The sequence below is a fragment of the Podarcis cretensis genome (assembly GCF_951804945.1).
Source record: "Podarcis cretensis genome assembly, chromosome: 3".
In the NCBI taxonomy this organism is placed as follows: domain Eukaryota; kingdom Metazoa; phylum Chordata; class Lepidosauria; order Squamata; family Lacertidae; genus Podarcis; species Podarcis cretensis.
In genome coordinates, this window is record NC_137172.1 from 74799475 (window position 1) to 74822760 (window position 23286).

At 39.8% G+C, this 23286-nt stretch overlaps 1 protein-coding gene across 4 annotated transcripts in view; it reads right to left on the minus strand.

Annotated features, from left to right (window-relative positions):
• Positions 1-23286, minus strand: part of SOBP (sine oculis binding protein homolog) — a 138502-nt gene that overhangs the window by 56883 nt on the left and 58333 nt on the right. For 3 of the 4 annotated variants that reach the window (XM_079971616.1, XM_079971615.1, XM_079971618.1), the window contains exon 5: positions 1126-1221. The exons of the other annotated variant lie outside the window; for it this stretch is intronic. In XM_079971616.1, the coding sequence (XP_079827742.1) occupies positions 1126-1221 (96 nt within the window). The remainder of the gene's footprint in view (positions 1-1125; positions 1222-23286) is intronic. 4 annotated transcript variants of the gene reach the window in all.

A 23286-nucleotide genomic window follows, 5' to 3' on the forward strand; every position in this document is an offset into this window, starting at 1 on the left:
CCATTTTCTTTACTTACTGTAAAATAAAACAATGTCCCTTTTAAAATATAGCTATAGACTTAATTTGTTTGGACATTGCACACACACAAATGAAAATATTTCCTATTTTACTTAAATACAATGGAGAAGAAACAAAAACAAAAGGGAAGTAGCAGCCATATACTCATCAGGATTTTAAACCTCCCTGAATTACATTTTCTATTTGCTTTAGTAAACAGAAGAGGAAATTCTTAGTGCTTGAATTGCTCATTTTACTTTCAAATCAAAACTATTAGGATCTTTACTGAACAGAAATATAATGGCCATTCCTATTTGCTGTTAATTTTGCCTAGCTACAATTGCTAAAATGAGCAGCAAATTAACCCTGCCTTGGAACAGATATCTGTTCACAGCTGATATAATCTCTTCTATGTCTTGTAAACATTCCAGACTCCTTGTCAGTGCTTTGCTGGATTTCACTCATTCCTCGCCAAAGAGAACAAGAGAAAGTGTCTCACTGTATTTTTCAATAAATAGTTGAATTCTAAAGGGAGTACTGCATGTCAGTGCTGCTGTGGTGTTTAGTTTTTAATGTTGTCTGAAAACAATGAAACCGCTAAAATGTAAAAAAGGAGAGTTGGGAAGGGGAAGTGATTTTCTCATATAAGTTTCATATCTCTCTCTCTCTCTTTCTCTCTCTCTCTCGCTCTCTCTCTCCTTCCCTCCCTCCCTCCCTCCCTCTTTTTTCTAACATGTGCTTTACTTGTGATTCCTCAAATGACTTCCAATGGGATACTTTGTATGACTGTGTTTGCAAATTTGTAAGCACTTTTGCTGGGGAGTAAGCTCCATTGAACTCAGTGGGATTTACTTCTGTGTAAGCATGCTTAAGATTCCACTAACTTCCTATTACAAGGCCATTCAGATTATATAATAAATTATAAAAGATTTGCAAGCAAGTTGAGAGCTCAGAATTGTTCAATTATATCAGAGTTAGCATTTGCAATTGGTACAGGTTATTTTTTTATTTAAAAAAAAACTGTAATACTTCATTATGTTATGTAATCATGAACAAAAGCTTTTCAAAAACTGTTTTCACTGTGCTAAAGTAACAATCTAGACTTGTTGTAAGTATGTTATTCTTACAAGTAGTTCGCAGTTATTCTTGAAGGCAAGTCTTGGAGTTTCCTTAGCATAGTGCTGCTGGGGGAAATTTTCACCATGTCCATCTTCATCTCTAGCCTGAAGGGAAATATAATGGCCTATTTAGGGACTTACAAATAATGGAAGAAAAAAAATAAGCTAAATGCATAACAGCTCAGATCATTAAAACAAGCGGGAATTCCAAAATACAACAATATTAAGAAGTTTGCAATACACCGGTTAGATATTAGAACTTGGAGTGCTCTTTTCACCATTTCTTTTTTTAAAAAAAGACATGCAAATAGATTTTGGTGTAAGAGTTAAAATCAACAAAGAGACAAGCCCCAAAATGAAGTCTTTCAGCTGGCTGTTTTGAGTTTTTAAATGCTGCAATCCTATGCACACTTACCTGGGAGTAAGCACCATTAAACTCAATGGAACTTACTTCTGAGCAGACATGTATAGGATTGCTCTGTTAGGGTTTCAGTTTACTTTGTTCCTTTTTAAGGATTATATATTTAAATTACACATATGCTATAAGCTTTTTTTTATCCTTTAAAAATATTCAACCAGTAATATGCTTCCATTTCCATTTTTTTTTAAAGTAACAAGGTCATTCCCTTCAAAAATGGTTTTCAAATTCATGATTTACACATTAATGCTATTAAATTGATTTCCCCCGATTCTTTAAGTAAAGTTCTGAATTGAGTAGCCATTATGTGAGGGCAATGAAATATGTTTAAAATATTTAATTTAAGAAGATGCATTAAAAGTTATGGGTTGTGTTGATCTACACTGCTAATTAAGGAAGCTTAAGTTTAAATGGAGACATTAATGCAATCCATTAGCAACTATACTACTTGCATGCAGCATTTTACTTCTGATCTACAACATATTCTGGTTTAGAGTTAAAGCAAAGGGAGAAGTAGGTGAAAGGAGGAGTGTCGGCAGCATGCTCATTACACCGTTCATTTGGATGACACTTGCACTCTGTTCCACTCTCATCTCATCTAATCCCTGACTGTTCGCTCTCCCTCTCTCTTGGCCTCCTGAAATTCACAGCTGAGCTGTCTCCCTCACATATGGCTTGCATATAATTATGCATATTCCATTTTACACTGCATTAGAATGATGAGCTTCTGGCTTTAGGCCAGCTAATTTAAATAAGACCCAGTGAACTTGGAAGGGAAGGGGGGGGGAGAGGCTGACAGGAAAGCCATACAGCAAGCAGCAGGTAGTTCTGTCTTCTGTTATAAGATTAAATCTGTGTCTGTTGTTTAATAATAATAATACAGTAAAGGAGAATTACCTGGTGTGATATATAGATCAAGAGTGTGTGAGAGGCAAAAATCTAACACGTATCTATGACAGCACTTAGACATTCCTCCTCCTTAATGTAGTGTGAACTGTCTGTTTTCATGTGTCATTTCAGAGCTTTTAATTTTTGTTAGTGTTGTCATTTGTAAGAGATATTTGCACCTTATGCATTTTGTGTCTTGTTTCTTGCCTTCAGAAAAGCTGTCTCTCCCTATTTGTAGACCCGAAAGAGACTACTTCAGGCTGCAGAAGGTCACAGTAATGTCTAGGGTATGAAAGCCTGGCAAATTTCACAATTTGCCAGTTTGTGAGCCACCAAGTTTAACACAGCTCACCAGGCATATCTTCAGTCTGCCAGGTGCTTAGATAGTCCCTTGCTTTTGCTGTCCCTGGTTAGCAGCAAAAACTGGAGGATTACTGTGCCCAATGTAAAGGTTGGGAAGGTAAATGGAGATAATTGCACCAGTACTAACTAAACTTCTACTCAGCTCCTTAACTATTAATATTCATTTAAAATAAACGCATCACTTCAAATATAAACTTGTGTCTTATAAATCTGGCTGACTTCTAAGATTATAGCACTAAACACTGAACATTACTTGCCAAACAAGATTTAGGAAAGTGAAACTGTAAACTCAAGAGAGTCCTATGGTACCTTAAAGGCTAACACATTTATTGTGGCATATGATCCTATGGCCTACAGTGGTACAACAGGACTCTGTTGTTTTTGATACAACAAACACAGATATCTGGAACTTGTCAAGATTTTTATAATTTCTGTCTCTGACACATTTACACGCAACAAACACACACACTGTTCCCTTGGTATAATCTCTTAGGGCCAAATTAAGCGTGGTAGCCATGATAGTTACTCTAATATACATTTTAAAAAACAAAAACAAAATGCACACCCAGCAGACTAAACTTGGCAGTAGAGAACCAGGGGGGAGAGTTAGAATCTACAGTGAGAGTTTGGTCTAATTCAGTTGACAGGATACCAAGAGGCACAGAGCAAAGTCAGTCATCCCAATAAGCAGGGAACATCTACTTCAGAAAGCAAGTATCAATCAAGAGATAACACCCACAGCACCAAGGACAGCTCCCCAGTAGCAGGCAGCTTGTTTCAACAATTTCCAGAGCCAAACTAACATCTCTTATCAACCCTCCTGCTCACCCCAGGCTCTTTCCCCTTTCTGAAATATGTGTTTGAAATAACTGAACTGCATTTCCTACAAGCACCTTCTCACTGTGTTTTCTGTCTAAACTATGGAGACTACAGATACTTCATTATAGCAAGGTATCTTGTACCTTTGCCCCAATTTCTGAAACAGATGCAGATTATGCATCAGGCTGTTAGCCTAAGCATATTTATTTGAAAATAATTGTCATTAAACCTAGCCTAACTGATAGAGGTGTGACTTCAAAATTCTCATATAATGTATTCTGTTGGAGTTTCTGTCACAGATACAAGGCCTGTTTGACTAACCAACCTAAAGGACCTCAGTTTAAAAGAACTCCAGAGATGAACCCTCAGAGTAGCAGGCCATTTCACTGGAGGGATGAGCTTCAGTATTAGTGTAAAAGAAAAGAGAGTTTAACCTCAGTTTTCCCCTTCTTTCTGGCTTGCTGTTTTTACATTTGAAAATCAGATAAATTTACATGAAAGCTAGAGTTCAAGAGGACTCCTGTCCTTTCAATATTAGAATAAAAGGGAGAATCCTAGTGTGGACTCCTATGTAAAAGTGGGATGGGAAATGCATGGTTCCATTCTGGAAGTATGTCCACAGTTGCTTTTATAGTCCAGTCTTGTCTTAGAAGAATCATAGAGTTGTAGATTTGGAAGGGACCTTGAGGATTATCTAGTCCAACCCTCTGCAATGCAGGAATATGCAGCTGTCCCATACGGGGATTGAACCTGCAACCTTGGCTTTATCAGCACCATACTCTAACCAAGAGCTAACCAGGCTGATCACCTACTTTTGGTCCTGCTGGGCTAGATCTTATCAGGCTTAGAACTAAAAAGGAGACACATTGAGGCCCTGTTCAGTCTCTGTGCAGGCTGTCCTTTTACTTTCTGTGCTGGCTTCAGTTATCCGTACATATATGGCTTATCATCTTCCTGAGACCTCTTGCATTCCCCATCATCTCTTTTCACTTATCTTAATTTTTTTCTATACATGCAGTTGATCTCATTGGTTCCCTCCTTCTATTACACTGAGGGATAAGCCAGATGTGTAGCTAAATGTGACACTGCATTTGATTGCAGATTTTTAAAGAAGCAATCTGCATCAGCTGGGGGGGGGGCGCTGACAATGAATGGGATCAGAGCAGAGATGGAGGGGGAAATCCCTGCTGGAATTCTGCAGAAAATATCTCCTCTGAAGCTATCATTTTAATTAGGAGGGAATCCCCCATTGGTGGTTGATTTGCACACACACACTGGCATTTATTTGCCTAAGTAAACTATACATGGCATTTGTTATTTGGTTTTCCCTTGCATGGCTGATATTTTTCCTTAACAAGTAGCCATGGCAGGGGTCCTGAGCTTTCCCCACACCAAGGTCCAATTTTGTTTTGGGTCCCCCCAGCTGTTTGTTAAAGAAAAATCAGCCATGCGAGGGAAAACCAAATAACAAATGTCATGTCTAGTTTGGCCCTGACTCTGTCAACTCTAACTAAAGGGAATGAGAATGATAGCATAAAGAAAAGTGAATGGAGTTCTCAGGTGTAACATACGGCCTCTGCTATATGGAGTTGAATCATTGCAGCTAAATAAAACCTTCCAGAGAGAAACGCTTCTATGAGCAGCTAATGCATAGGTGGGTTGGATGCTTCAAACAACAGGCAGGGAGTGCTGTTGCCCTCGGGTCCTGCTTGTGGGCTTCTCACAGGCATCTGGTTCACCACTGTGAGAACAAGATGATGAACCAGGTGGGTCACTGGCCCAATCGTACAGGGCTCTTATTATGCTCTTCGTTGATCCATTTTGGATTTGATGCAGTGACTGATCCTCTCCTTGCTCCATCTTCCTTAGATCACTTGGGAAGTGTTCTACACTGTTATAATTTAATGATGTTTCCCTTTGTGTAGTTGATAGCAGCTATCAAGAGATAGCCTATTGACTTTATTTTCTAATACCAACGTTGGATTAGAAATACCTTCAGGCAGAACCTGTAACTGGATCATTTTGGCTTCAGGGATGGAGACAGAATAGATGACGTTCAGTGTTTCCTAATTCTGTCACCTTTACCTAGAAAAACCCAATTAATGTCTTGTATTCCATAGTTGGACAAAATAGCCTTGTTTGCATGTAAACACATTAAACCATGGTTTGTTTGATCATCTGAGCCCTGCCCAGCAAGTAAATATGGCTTGTTAATTTCCAGCAAACCACAATATAAAGCCACAGTTTGCTGTTGACTTATGAACCTGAGTTTGTTTTAATTACGGCTTGGTGTTGCATATGAACCTTGAATCATGGTTACTTCAGCTACCCTGCCCAATTTATTCAACAATCTACAGAGCTGTGAAGCGAGAGCAGCTGGATAATGAAGCTGCTTCAGAAGATAGGCTGCTCTCACTGGTGCTTTTCCCAAAGAAGACATTGCTCCTAACTCTGCCTGGCAACAACAAGCCCTCTGTCACAAGGCGGTCAGCTTCGTTTCACAGCTGCTGCACTGCAAGGTGAGGAAAATGTAATGGGACCACTCTCCTTTATGCCTAGCTAACATCTATAATGGGATGAACAGGAAAGCAGCAATGTACAATAGAAAAGTGTACAGTGATAACCAAATATGCTTTAATCACAATTGCCTACACCACTTAGGGACAGGAGTAATGCAATGGGGGCGCAGAGTAAAATGTTTCTAGAGGCTTATACATAGCCCCAAAATGCCCATATAATATCCTCACGTAATGCAAGAACTACGAATCATGAATCTGGAAAATATAGGGAGAACAGTAAATACGCCTTGCCCATTTATTTATTTTATGGAATGGAGGATACTTTTACTCACACTGTTTTGAATGGGTGTGTGAAGTGGGCTTGAATGAAAGCTACCATATCTGTTCCCAAAATAACTCTATCTACTATTCATCTTATAATTCCCCCACCACTCTTCATTTCCCCTACCTTAATACACCTACTCTATTCCGTCTTTATTGTGTGTGCACCTTTAACAAATCTGAGAAGGTGCTCGTTTCGTATAATTCAAAGGATTAGCACAGAACCTCCATCTAGATGAGAATATGGTTACTTTGCTAAAGTGGGTGAATATCCTGGAGCAGAAGCTGATGGGGAGCATTGAGCCATATGCAGTGATAATGCAGGTTATTGTTCAAGAGAAGGACGATTTGCTGGGAGAGAGTGATGTTAGTGATTACGTTCAAGGATAGCATGAAAATGTAGATAAGAAGAATTCTGCAGCAAAATTACACCATAAAGAAATATGCAGTCCATGCCCCAGCATGATGCTAGTTGATCCCCTTGCAATAATTGCACAATATGCCTCTACTAATGTACTCACAGTGCCTAAGACAGTGCAACAAAAACTGACGTAAAAATGTGTAATCAGCTACATAAAGAGCTTTCTTCTGTGCCATTTGCACCTATGTAGCCTTGCCCATAAGGAAAACATAGGTATTCCTCACAACAAACTGCTAGCTGCCAAGCAATGTATACTCATGCAGGTGTATAAAAAGGTACAATGCTATCTTTAAGTATGTGGGCGAGAGTAACCCATCCCTAACCCACCCCATCACATTACCCAAAGTCCCACCCTCATCTCATGGCCACTGGTAAAATTGTCTTTACAGCTATTCTTGATATGATAATTTCAACAGTCAATGGAATTGAAGAAAAGACTGGGTAGTAAATGTAGCCCAGATTTGATGCAGTGTGCTTCATGGAGGATGCAACTATTTCAGACCCACAAACTCCTTCCTCTTCTTGGAAAGGGAGTTCCTTGCCACACATAACTTTATACAGGCATCCAGTTGATGACCTGCCTTGGTAGCTGGACCATTGCTACAGTCACTGTTGCACTGATAGGTGACCAGCATAGCTGTCAACTTTTCCCTTTTCTTGCGAGGAATCCTATTCGGAATAAGGGAATTACCCTTAAAAAAAGGGAAAAGTTGACAGCTATGGTGACCAGCTGAATAAAAAACTGGGTGGTGGGACCCAGAAGCAACCTGGCTCTTCATGTTAGTCTCAAGGAGAGTGAGATGATACTCATTCTGCTTAATTTTATGGATATCTAGGATAACGTTTGACCAACTGGCCAAAGATATCATGCCAATATTGCTGGTGTAGGATACTGTGATGTGCAGAATGGTGTCTATGAACTGAGTGCAGGTGGTGCTTATTATTTAGTAATTTCCTTGATAGGGTGGGTGTATCTGCATTGCAAAAGTGCAGGGATGTGTTCCACTACAACCTGATCTTAGGATATGAATTGTGAGCACCATTTCTCACATGGCAGAACTATGCTGCTTCTTGATATGGGGTGGGTGAAGAGCTTTAATTTAAGACATTTATATGACACTTAACTTTTCACATTTCTATGTAGCATTTCGCTTTCAATGTCAGTACATATTGGGTGCATAATCGCGCACTGTCAAACTATGCTCCTATTCTTTCCCTTTTGCTATGCAGCCATACATTTGGCCAGCAGTTTGCTTTACTCCCAAAAAAGTGCTACATGGACATGATTTTAGGTGTCTTGATCAGCTCTGCATTTTCTGTGTGTGTGCCTGTGTGCATTTTTTTAAATAATAAAACCAATTTAGAAACTCAATATAATGATGCACCTAATTATCTACCAATAATCCTTCTGTCTCATAAAGTTATTGCATTTCCTGGCAAACCTCCAGGGAAGAGGTGGTCCTTAGCCTGGTTTTGAGGATTAACCTTCAGGTCTCATTGTAAGAATGGGCTATAAGAATTAATGTGATTCAAAACTAATAAATCAGGTTCCTGTCTTTCACTGCATCAGGAATGCTTTGAAACTCTGAAATGATGACAATGAACAAGAGAAAGCATTTTCTGAATTACTGTTTTTCAGGATTTTTACCCTTCATATATTAGATAGGTGAGAATTTATATTGAACCGGTTCTCCTTTTATACATAGTCAGAATATATTTTATGTTATTTAATTTAACAGAGGGAAAACCCTGACTTGAACATGTTTACACACTGTTTCAACCATAATTTACTGTGTTGAAAGAGAAATTGAAATCAACAAAGCCAAGAACTGATAGCAGCTCAATGCCTGTACCACAAGTGTTACTGAGCTGTGAACTGAATCAATGTCTTTGAGATTGACTCAAGCTTATTAGGCCACAATTCTTGTTACTGTAATTTGATAACTACTGTCAAAATGAAAACTGCAGAACCTGAAGTACTAAGACCCCTCTCAAGAGCATTCAATGGCAGCCATGGATTCCGAAACTCCTGGATTTGGGTGAGTTCTCACCTTAATTTTAAAACTTCTGCCTCTCTTTAGATGTCTCTTTAACCAATAAGCCCAGAAAAATGTATTTGTACTTGCATGCAACCTCTTAGATCAACTTTTCTGTGAAGAAAAGTATTGTCATGTATGAAATCATGATGTAATCAGCTATAAAGAGTAGCACAAACCTGTTTTGTTTTGTTTTTTCATAGAATCATCAAATTGCAGAATTGGTAGGGACCATGAGGGTCACCTAGTCCTACGCCCTACATGCAGCAAGCGTTGTCCAATGTAGGGCTTGAACCCACCACGACCCTGTCATTAAAAATCTCATGCTCCACTAACTGAACTATCCCAGGTTTGGTTTGGTTTTTGCAGCCAGACTACAGAATGGATTAAATGCCTTTTAGAAATGGTAACATATGAAATGGTGGACAGGTGCAAATACTAATGGCTGTACTCAAATATTCCAATGAATGTTTCTTTTTAATATATATATATAGAGAGAGAAAGAAATACATTTTCCTATTACAATTCTTAATCTGTGGTTTGCACAATGGCTTTGATCCCCTGACACCTCACTGTTAAGCTTTAAAAAGAATGACTGCTCTAACATGGTAATATTAACGAAACTCTAGGTTAATATGGCTGTTATCCTTTCTTTGTTGAGAAATAAATGGGCATTCTATTGCTATTGCCGTCTTTTTTTAGGACCATGTTGCATCCCACCCTGACAGCTCACTGAATAGAAATAAGTGCTCAAGCAGTTCTCTGACAAACTAAGGCTACACTCCCTATAGACCAGGGGTCGTGAGCCATTTTTAGCCCAGAGATTACATTCCCTTATGGCGAACCTTCTGAAGGCCTGATGCCAACAGTGGGGGAACCAATGCAAAAAAGGGAGTCAATGCAAAATAAGTGGGTATGTCTCTGTTTCACTCATAGGCTCATACATATCGACACATAATACCTTCACACGGCTATTTTCACACTTAATATACACATAGCAGATATTCATTCATTCTCCTACACACCCATTCTTTCTCTTTCTAACATGCACACCCTTCTACCTTTCAAAGGGTGGCTACTTACACACCATACATGTTGCCGTTTCAATCCCCGTAAGGGCCAGCTGCATACTCCTGCATGGCAGGCAGTTGAAGTAGATGATCCTCAGGGTCCCTTCCAACTCTTATGATTCCATGATAATTAAAAAAAAAAAAAAAGGTTGACAGAGGAAACTAATTTGCATAAAATTTGCATTTGCTAATTTATATGCAGATTCAGAAATAATTACAACAATCTAACTAAAAATAGAATGCATTGCACTATCGTGTGGAAGTTCCGATGCCCAGGAACTAACTGTCGATGGGCAACTTCCAGTTCATACAATCATAGAATTATAGAGTTGGAAGGTTGGTCAGCATCCGTCTGTCTCAGGAGACAATGGAAGAATGCACCTTTGGGGGTAAAGTCAAATCATCGGAGAGTTACAGCTCCTGCTGCGACTGTAGAGACAGGTATGGGAGAGACATGTTTTGTTGCAGCTGGGGCAGATGAAGGCATCCGGTTGTGATTCTTCCCTTTGCACTCCCAGCGGTCATTTCTCCTCTGGTCACTACTATGGATACATGAACTGACTGACTGTCTCCAGGCACTGTGGTCATCTGCAAGGGACTCCCACATGGCGGGGTTAATGTTGCCAGCCTTCATGTCATGTTTGCAGACATCTTTGGAACACAAAGATAGTCTGCTAACAGGACTCGTGCCTGAAGCCAGCTCTCTGTAGAGCACATCCTTGGGGATCCTGTCTGGGTTGACCTCTGACAAGCCATCAAACAAAGGACCATCCTCAGTTAAAAAGCACACGCACACACAAACACACTTACATGGTACAGAATTCCATTGAAGACTGTAGGGCTTAATTTGAAGCAAACATGTAGAGGATTGTCTGCACATCTTCAAATCCTGCAGATCTATAGTATTTTTATTTAAGGTCAACTTTCTGATATTTTTATATAGCATTATAAAATGCTTCTTAAAAACGCTGTGATATATCTTAATAAAGTACATAAATGATAATGTAATAGAAATATATATATTTTTAAAATACAAATTGTCACATGACATAGATTTAATCTGTGTGCAGGGTAGAAAGCAATAAAACAGTCAACCGTATCTGCCCATCGCCGTCTTTGTTTATATGTCTCATTTAATTTATAATAGGAAAGCCCCCACCTTTGGGGGAAATGCCGTTCTCTATGCTCCACTGTCAAGGCACTTCAATCTATCTTTTAATACATTTCATCACTTAACATTACTCCATGGTAGAAATGAAAATCATACATAGCGAGGGGAGGGAGGGAGCTGTTCAGTGAGCCTATTAAAACTCAGGAAGGTGAAGAGCAGTCAACATGCTCAGAACAACTACACAGAGAGAAGGAGATTCCAGCGCTGGCTACAGAAATTTGGAGCTTATCATTCGAATGCATCACTGTAGCTGATCCAAACAGTAAGAGTAAGACCCCCCATGGTCTTACTCAGCCACAAATATTTGAACTTGTTAAATTTTCCCATGTAAAAATAATCCATTAGACTTTAGGTATGGCTTAATGAACTCTTTTCATTGGCCTTTATCAAGGTATCCTCAAAAGAAATTGTTCCCTCATGAGTTTGCCCACATTTGCATTGCAGCAACTCATTCTTTTTGCCACAAGTAAAGGGAACCACAGAAGATCAATACCAAGGATATCAATAAGTCTTCATATTTAAGTTTCATTTTTTAAATAAAAAACAACCCATTTGAAATTTGAAATTTAACCTTATTTAAACTCCCATTGTGGGTGTAGGCATACAATGCTTATGAGTCCATGCATAAGAAGAAGGTGGAGAGGGAGATATACTTGTTATTTTTCAGTATTTCCCTCAGGTCTTTCAAAGAGCAGAAAATGTTTGTATTTTAATTTGAATATTAAAACTGATATGACACTAGCCCTCCTTATAAATTACAATTGAACATGGTGGTGGTTTTGTATGAAGAGTGTGTGTGTGTGTGTGTGTGTGTGTGTGTGTGTGTGTGAAAACAGCATTCTCTACAATTTAAATTTTCTCTATTAATCTTACTGGGGTTGATGAATGACTATAATAGTAGGAAGGATAGAGGGGGTTGTTAAAGGAGGTAAAAAGTGAAATCTGATTAAAAGTATTACTAACTGAGACAGCTGAACTGTAAATCAGTGTTATATATTATCTCAATATTGTCATCTACTTTGGTTATAAGCATGTAACAATGACATGGGTCAATTTTTTCTTTGGCTCTTACTTTTTAAAAAAGAAGCACATGGACTGAGAGGCTGGCCTGTTAGACTCAAGGTGGCTATTTTTCCAATGTTCTTTTCTTTATTATAGCATGAACCAGTTTTATATACACGCTTCATTTCCGCACACTCCACCATAGCAATACACAAAAACTTCCAAGTTCTGTTTGGGCACAATTTAACACATTTAACAGCATCCCAGAGACTTGGTCAGATCTTTTTTTTAAAATGAAACTTTCTGTAAATTTACAGAAAATTAGCAGTCCACAATAGGCCAAATGCGGTCACAACAGAAGATAGCTGTTATAATTCTGACCTGTTGTAACTCTGGCTTCATGTGCAAAATATGCTTACTGGTTACCAACCAAGAGAGTGGGCATGTGCAGTAGGTCCCTGATAGCCCTGAATTGCAGGAGGGAAAGAGAAACTTGCACCTGACTACAAGCCAAAATGTGGAGTCAAGAAATGCCTGAGGGATAGGACCAAAAAGCCTCAAAACAAATGTCAAAGGTGGGCGAAGGGAGGGGAATATTCTACAATATCTATTACCAGCCACCCTGTTCTGCAACAAATTAAAAAGAGTTTGATATGATTCAGGAATTAGTTGTACCACTAGCCCTGCTGTGCCCCTTCAGATAGCGCTAAGGATATGCAGAGAAGGGGCTCTGTTATGAAGCTCTCTGGCTCTAGGGTTTCCAGGGAGTTCTGTAAGGTGCCTCCAAAACTCCTGGGAAAATCTGGGCTGGTTCCAACAGCCCTACTGATTGGATGTGCTGCCTTCTTTCATGATAGCTCCCAAATAATTCCTAGCATTGTTTTTATTAAAACAGGGACGTGGGTTATGGTATGGTATAAACCACCGAGCCTCTTGGGGCTTGCTAATCGCAAGGTCGGCAGTTCAAATCCGTGCGACGGGGTAAGTTCCCGTTGCTTTGTCCCAGCTCCTGCCAACTTAGCAGTTCAAAAGCATACCAGCGTGAATAGATGGTGGAAAGGTAAATGGCATTTCCATGTGCCAGAAGCAGTTTACTCATGCTGGCCACATGACCCAGAAAGCTGTCTGCAGACAAACGCCGGCTCCCTTGATCTGAAAGCAGAGATGAGCACCGCATCCCATAGTCAAATTCAACTGGACTTAACCAGGGATCCTTTAGCTTTACGTTTTATTTAAACATTTTAACTTTTTATGTATCATTCACTTTGAGCCAGATGTATTTTATGCTTTCAAATACACACAGAAATATACTCATTGCCCAAACTTGTCAACATGCAGGAAGTCCAATGAGCTTCCCAAGCAATTCATACTGACTTCACCTTTAAGCCTGTCCTTTGAAATGCGGGCTTGAGAAATGTACTCCAAGCTATAATTCTCTTTGAAGTCAATTTATTTTTGAAGTGATGTCTCTAACTCTTCATACTCTGAAAGCTTTATTGGTTACTGTAGTTCACAAGGAACATTAACAAATGATAGTATCTGTTGACATTCATTTACATTTATTGTGATATTGAAATTATATACGGTATTGCTGTCAGGAAAACGCAAAGCAAAAGTCTTAACTTTTCAATGACTGTTCAAAAATAAATAAAAAAAATCACTGACACATCTGTAACACCAGTACATACCTATGATATTTTCTTACCCTATTTGTTCCTAAACTTTTGAGTTCACTATGCTTTGGCATCATTTTCTCCCTCTGTTAGCTGAAATGTGAACACAACTTTGTCTCTTCTCACTTCACCTCCTGTAAATCATCCTCCTCATTATTTCTGTATACTATGAAATGCCAGTGTCACTAATATGTTATTTATTTAAACTATTTCTATGACGCCATTCAGTATAAATATTTTGAAGTCAGCTTGCAAATGAGATAATAAAAGATGGAAAGGAAAATCAATGGTAAAAGTAGGAGACAGCCGAAAACTGTACAGTAGAAAATGAAAAGTACAAAAGTATGACAAATTAAAAGGTCGAACTCAAAGAAAGGCCTACATCTCTTCAGTAAACAGCAGGTGATTGATCTTTCAGATGACCGAGCTCAAAACCTTAGAACTTTAAAGACAAGTGAATTGTACCAGGAAATACATTGGGAGCCAGTGCAATAGTTTAGGCACTGGCAAGATTATGTTTCCATCACCCAGCCTCCATCAGCAGCCTGTACTCTAAAATAATTCCAGTTTCTGGAAAGTCTTCAAAAGCAATCCAACATACAATGATTACAGTAGTCTGTGCTGGAGTTTAGCATGCACACACATACACCACTTCTGAAACACTATGAGTTATGGACTTCCAGAGTCTGACGAAATGTAACAAACCCTGCAGGGACTATCTGTATCCTAACTCTATCCTGTTGTGCAATATGGGGCAGGACCTGCATATCTCACATCAAATGACACTAGTGGCCTATAGCCAAATATTCATCCTATAAGTTCCAAATGATATGTGAAATTATTTTCCCTTGGGCTCCTTGCCTAAGGAGTTCCTCCTTGGGTTCCATGGCTGGGAAACTCTAATATGCTCCTTCTGCATTCATATTTACTCTGCTGGTGCTAACAGCACAAAACTCTCCCTCTGTGTGAGTTTTTCTTCTAGCCCTCCCCCCCACCAGCTGTCAGGCTTTAACTTGCTGCTGTTTCTTTCTTTTTTTCCCATGATGCACCCCCTTCAGGTCCTTCCTTCTTGGGAATCAAGGGATTCTGAGATGTTTGAGCAGCAGAGGTGTAAAAATCCTTAAGGTTGCAATGCCATGATGAGCAGGAAGTGAAGGGAATCCCATTGGTGAGTATGGAGCTGATTCAGTGAACCTCATGGAGGAGTGGGGAGCTGAAACAAGGGACTATTCAACTCTAATTCGTTGCTGCTAACTAATTTTTTGGGGGGTGTGTGCTATATCTAGCTGGCCAGTGGAAGGGGAGCACATGAAGTGCAGCCTTTGGCATATGTTGTACAGTGTTCTACTCTTACCTAATCTTCCTCTCCTTCCTCCATGGCACACAACTCTTTTACCCACATCTGAAAGGGATACAACAGATTGGAGAAGGCTTTGTGTGTTCAGTAACTGATCAGCTTGGGTCTGTCAGTCAAAGTTTGAGCATGCCCTGTGTCTGACAGAGTCAGCAAGCTGAAAGGGAAACATTATCACTCATTGCAGGCACCAACCCTTCTTGCTTCTTGGTAAATTCTCAACTTCATGCCTGACACTCAGTCTCACACATTCTCTCTCTCTCTCTCTATCTCTCTTGCGCGTGTGTGTTTCTCTTAGGCAAGGAAAGGCAAACAGAAGAGTTTGGAGGATGGGGTTAGGCTGTACAATGTCTGAGTTCCTTCTAATTGCAAGGAACTAAAATCTAATGAATGATTTCATTGCAAAATGAGACAGGCAAGGGCCATAATGTCCCTTAAGTAGGGGTTGTTAGTATAAGACAGGAAGTGGCTTTGTGCCAGAGGGCAAATGGGTGGGCCCCATCCCTCACCTGGCTGGTAGTGAGAAGGAAAACAGTCAGTGTGTGAGAGAGCGCTAGGCTAAAAGCAGGCTGCAGGCAGAAGCCTGAGAATGACAGCTATGCTTGATTTTCTTTTTGAATTCTGTTACTGTGGGAGAAGCAAGACCCTCTGGAGCGTTAATGCTGTAAGTCCTTCCATCATAAGCTGAAGTTGTGTATATGAGTAAATAAACCATATATCATAAAGGCACCACAGTCTCTGTTATCCCTCATTCCAAAGAAACTGAACCTTGGGTAAGCAACCTCACAGCATTTGGAGATAGGAGTGGCGTGCGACAATACAAAAGGAAGGTACTGTATAGTGCATACTTCTGATGATTCCTACTCCCCACCTGCTAACTACCCAGCATGTAACATGCCTCTTCCTCTATGACACATCCAGTGTTGATTAAAAGGCTTCACGGCCACAAGCACAATATAAAGCAAGATGTGAAACACGTTATGTGCCCTGTTTAAAACGACTCTGTGTTCTGCACAAATTGTATCCCACCTCCTTTCTTAACAGATAAATTGTGCGAATGTTTTCTGTGGTTGGGAGCAGGAGAGGAGGCTGCAAGGCTAATGAGAACTAAATTACAGATGATATAAAAATGTAGCAGATTAAGCATTGAAGCAAAAGTTGAAGTAACTAAGTGCTTCTTCTTGTTCAAATGGCCAGGAGCGTTTTGTAATCTTCATCTGACTTTAAAAGTCTAGAAACGTGTTCTTGTTGCTGGCACCCAGCATTGCTATGCAATGGGAGCTGCCTCATGGTGCTTAAAGGCTGCATATAAAATCTCCTGCAGAAGCTGCTTTATTTCTTCAGGCAATCATCAATAATTCTAAGGTAGGCCTCAAAACAGAATAACTGGCAATAGCAAAAAAAAAAAAGTTCACTATGGAGAACAAAATTTATTTTAAACAGTCCCAACTTATTAGCTCATGACCAATACATTTAATCAACAAATGTGATTTATTCCCTGGTTATAAGCACATTATTTGGAGAGGGACAGTGGTCACAGGTTTCAGCAGAACATCATTCTAATTAAGAAGGTTTCATTTCACAGATTTAGAGCTGCTTTACTGATGACATTTTTAACAAGTAATCTGCTATTGTATTAGTGAATCAGGCACACTTAACTCACATTGTATATACTGCAGAAGCCTACACAGGGGTGGATGGCCCAGTCATGGCTCTAAACAGCATCTCTCTGCAATGTGAGCCAGGTAGAAAGAGAATGTGCACTTTCAAACACTTTCTATATCAGAATTATAACTGAAACATAGCCTTTGTTGATTCTATTGTTTGTATCAGTTGTCAATCTTAAATATAGGTAAGACTGGGAGGAATAACAGTCTGTAAAAAAATAATAATACATGACAATGGAAGTTTTTTGGTTTTTTTAATGGAAATGTATGAAAAAAATCACCTGTGTCCATGATATTGTAATATGGACATGGTGAGCCCTTTGAAAGCGGCAGTGGTCTGCTTTGGAGGTTGTGGTTATAGGTCTGGCAAGACATTGTGTGGTGTAAGACATTGTGTGGTGTCCCTCTTCATCATTTGTTTATTTGCTTCTGGCAGTTTTGGCAGTGAAATATCAGAGTGAAATGCACACCGCTCTCTACATATGGTGGGAAGAATCTAGCAGAGCCGTCGAATGCATATTATACTATATACACATTCTGTTTTATTTTTTAGTGCAGCTGTGCTGTAAAAGCTTATAAAATGTGAAACCTTCTGTGAAGCAACAACATTATCAAGAGAAGCTAGTCAAAAATGCATTAGGTTGTGACAGAAGCCAATATCCTACCCCAAGGGAGGAAAAAAGTGAGACATTTCCTAGCAAAGTTTTTTTAAAAAAAAAAGTGGGAGAAGAGCTATTTAAAATATATTATCAGTATTAACTTTGTGGTTTTGGCTTTTGTGGGCTTTTGTTAATCTGCTCTAGAACAACAACAAAAAGTGATGCACAACTTTCAGCTAAAAGTGTGTAAACAAAATATTCAAATCATTTCCCATGGCCATCACTTTTTTAAAAAAAAGTTTGGGCTCCACACCTGTTAAGAACCTGACTGGCATGCATATGTCCTAAAACCACACAAGTGTCCAAAGCAGCTTCTAAATACATTAAAAAGAATAGAGTGTGTCCAATTTGTGCCCTTTTGCTCCAGCCTCTGGTGCCCCCCCCCAAAAAAAACACCTGTTTTGGGGAGTCCCACAACCCTCCAGAACAGATTTTCAGGGAATGCTGGGGGCTATAGGGGAAATCAGCAACACCCCGCAACATTAGTGGATGCCTGTGTTGGAGCAACAGCACTATGGTGTCAATTTAGATTCCACCCAATGTCTATACATGATTAGATATTAGCCTGGTTTGTATATCATGCTAAACCAAGCTATGGTGTAACTTGTACACACAAGCATACAGACTCACAGAGAAATCGCAGTCACTTTGCTTCTCCCTGGTCATTTTGTTGCTGCATTGAACTGAATTGACTTACCATGTTGTCCAAACACGGGTTCCAGATAAATAATGAACTGTAAAACATGGTTTCAAGAGACCTAAAGCACAAACCCGGGTTTGACTGCAGCTAAACCAAGCCAAGTTCAGTGCTGCAGCAGAACAACTGGGGGGTGCAATCTCCTGTCCCAGAGCCTGCATACCCACATATTCATGCTAAACACATTGTTTTTTTCAGTCTGGCCCGATGCATTAAATTTTTGTGCCATGCAACATTGTTCTGATTGGATAATCTGAGAGGGCATGCAAGTTTAGAAGATACTACATATCCCATCAAAGCCTTACTACTTTGGGAAAATACATTTTCTCTCTTTCACACTATCAATTGGGAATGAGGTAGGGCTTATGGAATATATTGTTTCTTTGGCATAAGAGTATCTTATGAAGTTCTCTTCAAATGCGAATTTTAAAAGACCACTTCCTTTGCCACTTGGAATTCAGCAGAACACCTTCTCTACCATAGCTTAACCAATGTTCAGTGGCAACACTACAGACATTATTTATATGGCACTGAAAACAGGGAGAGGCTCTGATAAATTGTTAGTGCAATTTATCAGCTGGATACCAAAAGTGATGTGTGTATAAATGAGCAGCTGGATCATCAAGTGTGCCAAAAACCACTTCCTTAAAATACAGTGTTCATGTATTTGAACTTTGGCTTTATTTCAAATCATGCTTGTACTCTAGAGAAGTGACTATATAGAGCTGGCATTGGAAGGACACCTCTGTTTCAACCACATTTACTTGGAAGTAAGTACAATTGCTTTCAGTGCAGCCTACTTTCAAGTAAAATCCCATACATGAGACCAATCTGTAAGTGGTATGCAAGCTTCCAATTTCAGTTGAATTCTTCTTCAGGATAGAAGTTAAATAAAAGGAGGAAAGGAAAATATATTTATAGGCAGAATATAACATCTAGTTTGCAGTTTGCAAGAGTCTTAAAATGGAATGTAAGAGACGTATTTCCATATTTAATTAAGTTAGACTGTGCCTTGGTATAAAAAAATATCAGGTATGCTGAAACAAAGAAGCAATGACCAGTTCTCTTTCAAAATATCAAAGGCAATATAATTTCTCTTTCCCATACCCTTTTTACATTCATTGCATTTGTTTTGTGAAGGGGGATGGCTTAAAATCCAGTTTAAGAAGCGTCTGGGTGAAGCTGAAAGTTTGCAGACAACTTAGACAGAAATCCCAAGCAAGTATCATTGAACTCAATGAAATTTACTTTAGAATAAACATATTTAGGTGTATAACATGTTAGCTATATTTGGATGCCCCCACCAGAAAGTGTTATTTTACTATCCCAAATAATTCCCCCCCCCCCTAAATATGAGGTAGTAAATAATGCATATTTAAAATTGTGGGTTATTTAGTTACTTTCTCGCTTTCAAATGCCACTAGTGAAAATGTTGTATACATTATTTTGTTGGTTTAAGAATCTCGTCTAATGACACCATCTGTGCACCCAAAAAAGATACCATCCACCCCAACATGGGCTTCTGTAAGGTGGGACCAGGGGGTTGTTGCCCCACTGGGTGCATTACAATAACCAGATTCCCAGCTTTCATTTTGCTAAAAAGTAAGTTTCTAGCATTTGTAGGACCTGAAATGTGATGCAAATTGTGTAGGCACTTTTCTCCTCATTTGTTTTGTGAGAAACTAGTCCCCTCTAGCCTTTCAGTGTTTATAGCCAACGAATGAAGTAATAGTAGTAACTGACATGTAGGAAAGAAGATATAGCCAGTTAGACAAAGAAGGCGAGAGCGAAACAAGCATTGTCTACTCAAATATAGAAAAAGATCGTGGTTTGTGGTTCATTTTAAAGCCTTTTTAATCCTTGGTGGGGAACAGTTTACTGCCCTGCTGAGAACAATTGATTGAGGTATCCAAGATTTTACTATAGCTGTAATAAAGCAGTGGTGTGCCAATTCAGAAACAAAAGGTGGCAGCAAAGACAAGTACCAATGAACTTTCAAACACAGGTCTTTTTCCCGCAAAAAAATGAATAAAAATGAACATTTTAAAAATTACTCTGTGAAAGCCAAAGCAGACAAAGTCCAGCATTTTTAAACCATATTTCAGAGGACAGGACTATGGTCATCAGAGCACAGATTACACCAGAGCTGCAAAGTAACCCAGTGCTATTCTACACATTTTGCCAGAGGGACGAGGTTACAGTAGTGCACAACAACCCTGAAGTGTGGGCCAGTGTTATTATCATTGCATGTTAGGGGTGGTGGATAGGGAAATGTGCTGAGAGCAGCTGTGAAGTTTACTGCAACAACAGTGTAAATAATTAAGGACTGGGGGTGAAGGGAGACAGAGAAAGAACTGAGGGTTTTTGTGGTAAGTGAACACACATTCCTGGAAGCCAGCTTTGCCTGAAGATGGACAACAGTTCTACCCACTGAGAAACAATAGAGGCATTCCTTTCAGTTACAAGTGTTTCAAAGGCCAGATCTTTTCAAGACTTGCCACTATTCAGTTACCATATCTACCAGGATTAGGAGACCTGCTTTCTGAATCTAGTTGTTTCTTTGTTTATTTAAATAAAGTATTTACTTCCCCGCCCCCTGCGCTGAAACAATTCCTGACTAACAGTGATCCAATATAGTCTCCCCCTCCCCGTTTTTCAAGAGCAGTAACTGTTATGTACTGAGTTGAATAGGATCCAAATGCAGCAGTCTGATTAGTCCTAGAACAACAGGATTCAGAATTCAGCAGTCTGATTGGTCCTAGAACAATGCAGCAGTATGATTGGTCCGCAGGAGCCACCCAATCCAGCTCCAGGTGGAAGTGAATCCGCAACCTGATTGGTCTACAGGAGAATCCAGGAATTAGCCAATCACGTGTGGCCCATTGTGTAAATAATGTATATAAAGCAGATATTTGGGGGGAACTTCCATTCCTCACTACTATGAGCTGAATAAAGAGCATGAAATCCACACTCGACTCCGAGTATCTTTTAGTAACAATGAGGGAGCCATTTACACTTCTCTGACAATTATAACAATGATGTGATTTTGGGTGGACCATAATGCAACATATTCTTCACAGCTACAGTGACATAAAGGTAAAGCTAAAGGTACCCCTGCCCTTGACAGACTCTAGGGTTGTGCGCCCATCTCACTTAAGAGGCCAGGGGCCAGCGCTGTCCACAGACACTTCCGGGTCACGTGGCCAGCGTGACGAAGCTGCTCTGGCGAACCGGCACCAGAGCAGCACACGGAAACGCCGTTTACCTTCCCGCTATAAAGCGGTACCTATTTATCTACTGGCGTGCTCTGGTCCATGGGGTCACGAAGAGTTGGACACGACTAAACGACTAAACAACAACAACAATTTATCTACTTGCACTTAAGGGTGCTTTCGAACTGCTAGGTGGGCAGGAGCTGGGACCGAACGACGGGAGCTCACCCCGCCACGGGGATTCGAACCGCCGACCATGCGATCGGCAAGTCCTAGGCGCTGAGGTTTTACCCACAATGCCACCCGCGTCCCTGCAGTGACATGGTTGGCCTTTAAAGGAAGGAAACATGCCACAAAGAGAGCACATGTCTTAAATGACGAGGCATCACAATAATTTTCCTTTTTAATCCTTACTATAAACAGAAGTAACTTGTCTACCTTTTCCAATGAGGAAGTTCTATTCTATCAGCACAAGAAATATATGAGACTCAAACTAGAAGGAAGCTAGGGAGTATGAAGGAAGTTAGTAGAATTTAAAAATTCAGAGTATGCTCATTTTTGCAAAGAAACTTGACCAAACAGGAATTGAAATACAATATTCACACCATGTGTATATTTGAACTTTATAACTCAATCTGGTCTTTCAAAACTGTTTCTGGGCAATAACTTACTCCCCCCAAAAAATGGATCTAGTTCAAAATGTGAATTATCAAGCCAAAACATTCTTTCATCTCCTTTCCCTCACCAGAACTGAAGATATGAGTTTAACTGTAACATTAGAAAATGCAGAACAATGCTATGGTCAAAAATTAAGCAAAACATATTACAACCCTTATGGTCTCTGGAAGAGTATCCAGGGGACCATTGGGATATTGCTGTCCTCTCCCTTCACAGGCAGAGAAGAAAGCCTGGCTCAAAGTCCTCCTCAATATGGCCACAGAGGTATCCTCCTGCCACCCTCCAGATAACACAGCCCCTAAACAAGAAGAAAAGTACATCAAACCTCAAAATGACAATGAATTCCACCACCCATCACCTCTGTGGGAGCCAGTGGGAGGGAGGGAAATTGAAAAAAAAAATCAAATGCACAAGAGCACCAGAATTGGCAGAAGAAATCCCTGCCCCCTAATTTGGTGAGCATGGTAGGGCTTGGATAGGGCCGGTCTACCCATGAGACAAGGTGAGGTGATCACCTCAGGTGACAGGAACCACAGGATCCATCTCAGGTGACAGGATCCACAGGGGCATCAGATTCTCAATGTAGATATTTATTCCCCCCTTTGCTACTGATGTAGATCTTTACTCTTTTCTTCTTCCCTGGTGGGGCAGGGAGGTGCCCATTTTGTGGTTCGCCTCAAGGGCCAAAATGTCTTGGGCCAGCCTTCGGCTTTGATATGGTGATGTCTTCACCACAACAAGGATTGCTCTGGCAATTGACTAATAAAAGCTCCTTGCATTGTTATACAAATAAGCATGGAAGGATTATTCAGAATAACAGATGCAATAATTTATCCAGCTGAAAAAGTAGTTTTTACCAGCTGTAACATTGAAGTAGTATAAAATTGTATAATATTATATGGTATTTATTGCCTTTCCTATGACCCTGTATAAAATGGGGTGCTTGCTCTAAAACAACGGGATGTTAGCTTCATATACCATGCAATATTCTCAAAAAACATAAGCAAATTGCATTGACTTACTAAATGGCAAAATGATCATGCAGACCAAACTGTAGAGAGCAACATTTTTAAGGTATACAACTCATTCACTACACAATTATATGCAAGTCTACTTCCAGATAAGTGGGTATAGGATTTCAGCCTTAGAAACAGACTGAAGTGCTGTTCACAGCAGTACACTATGTAAATGTGGTTCCTAGA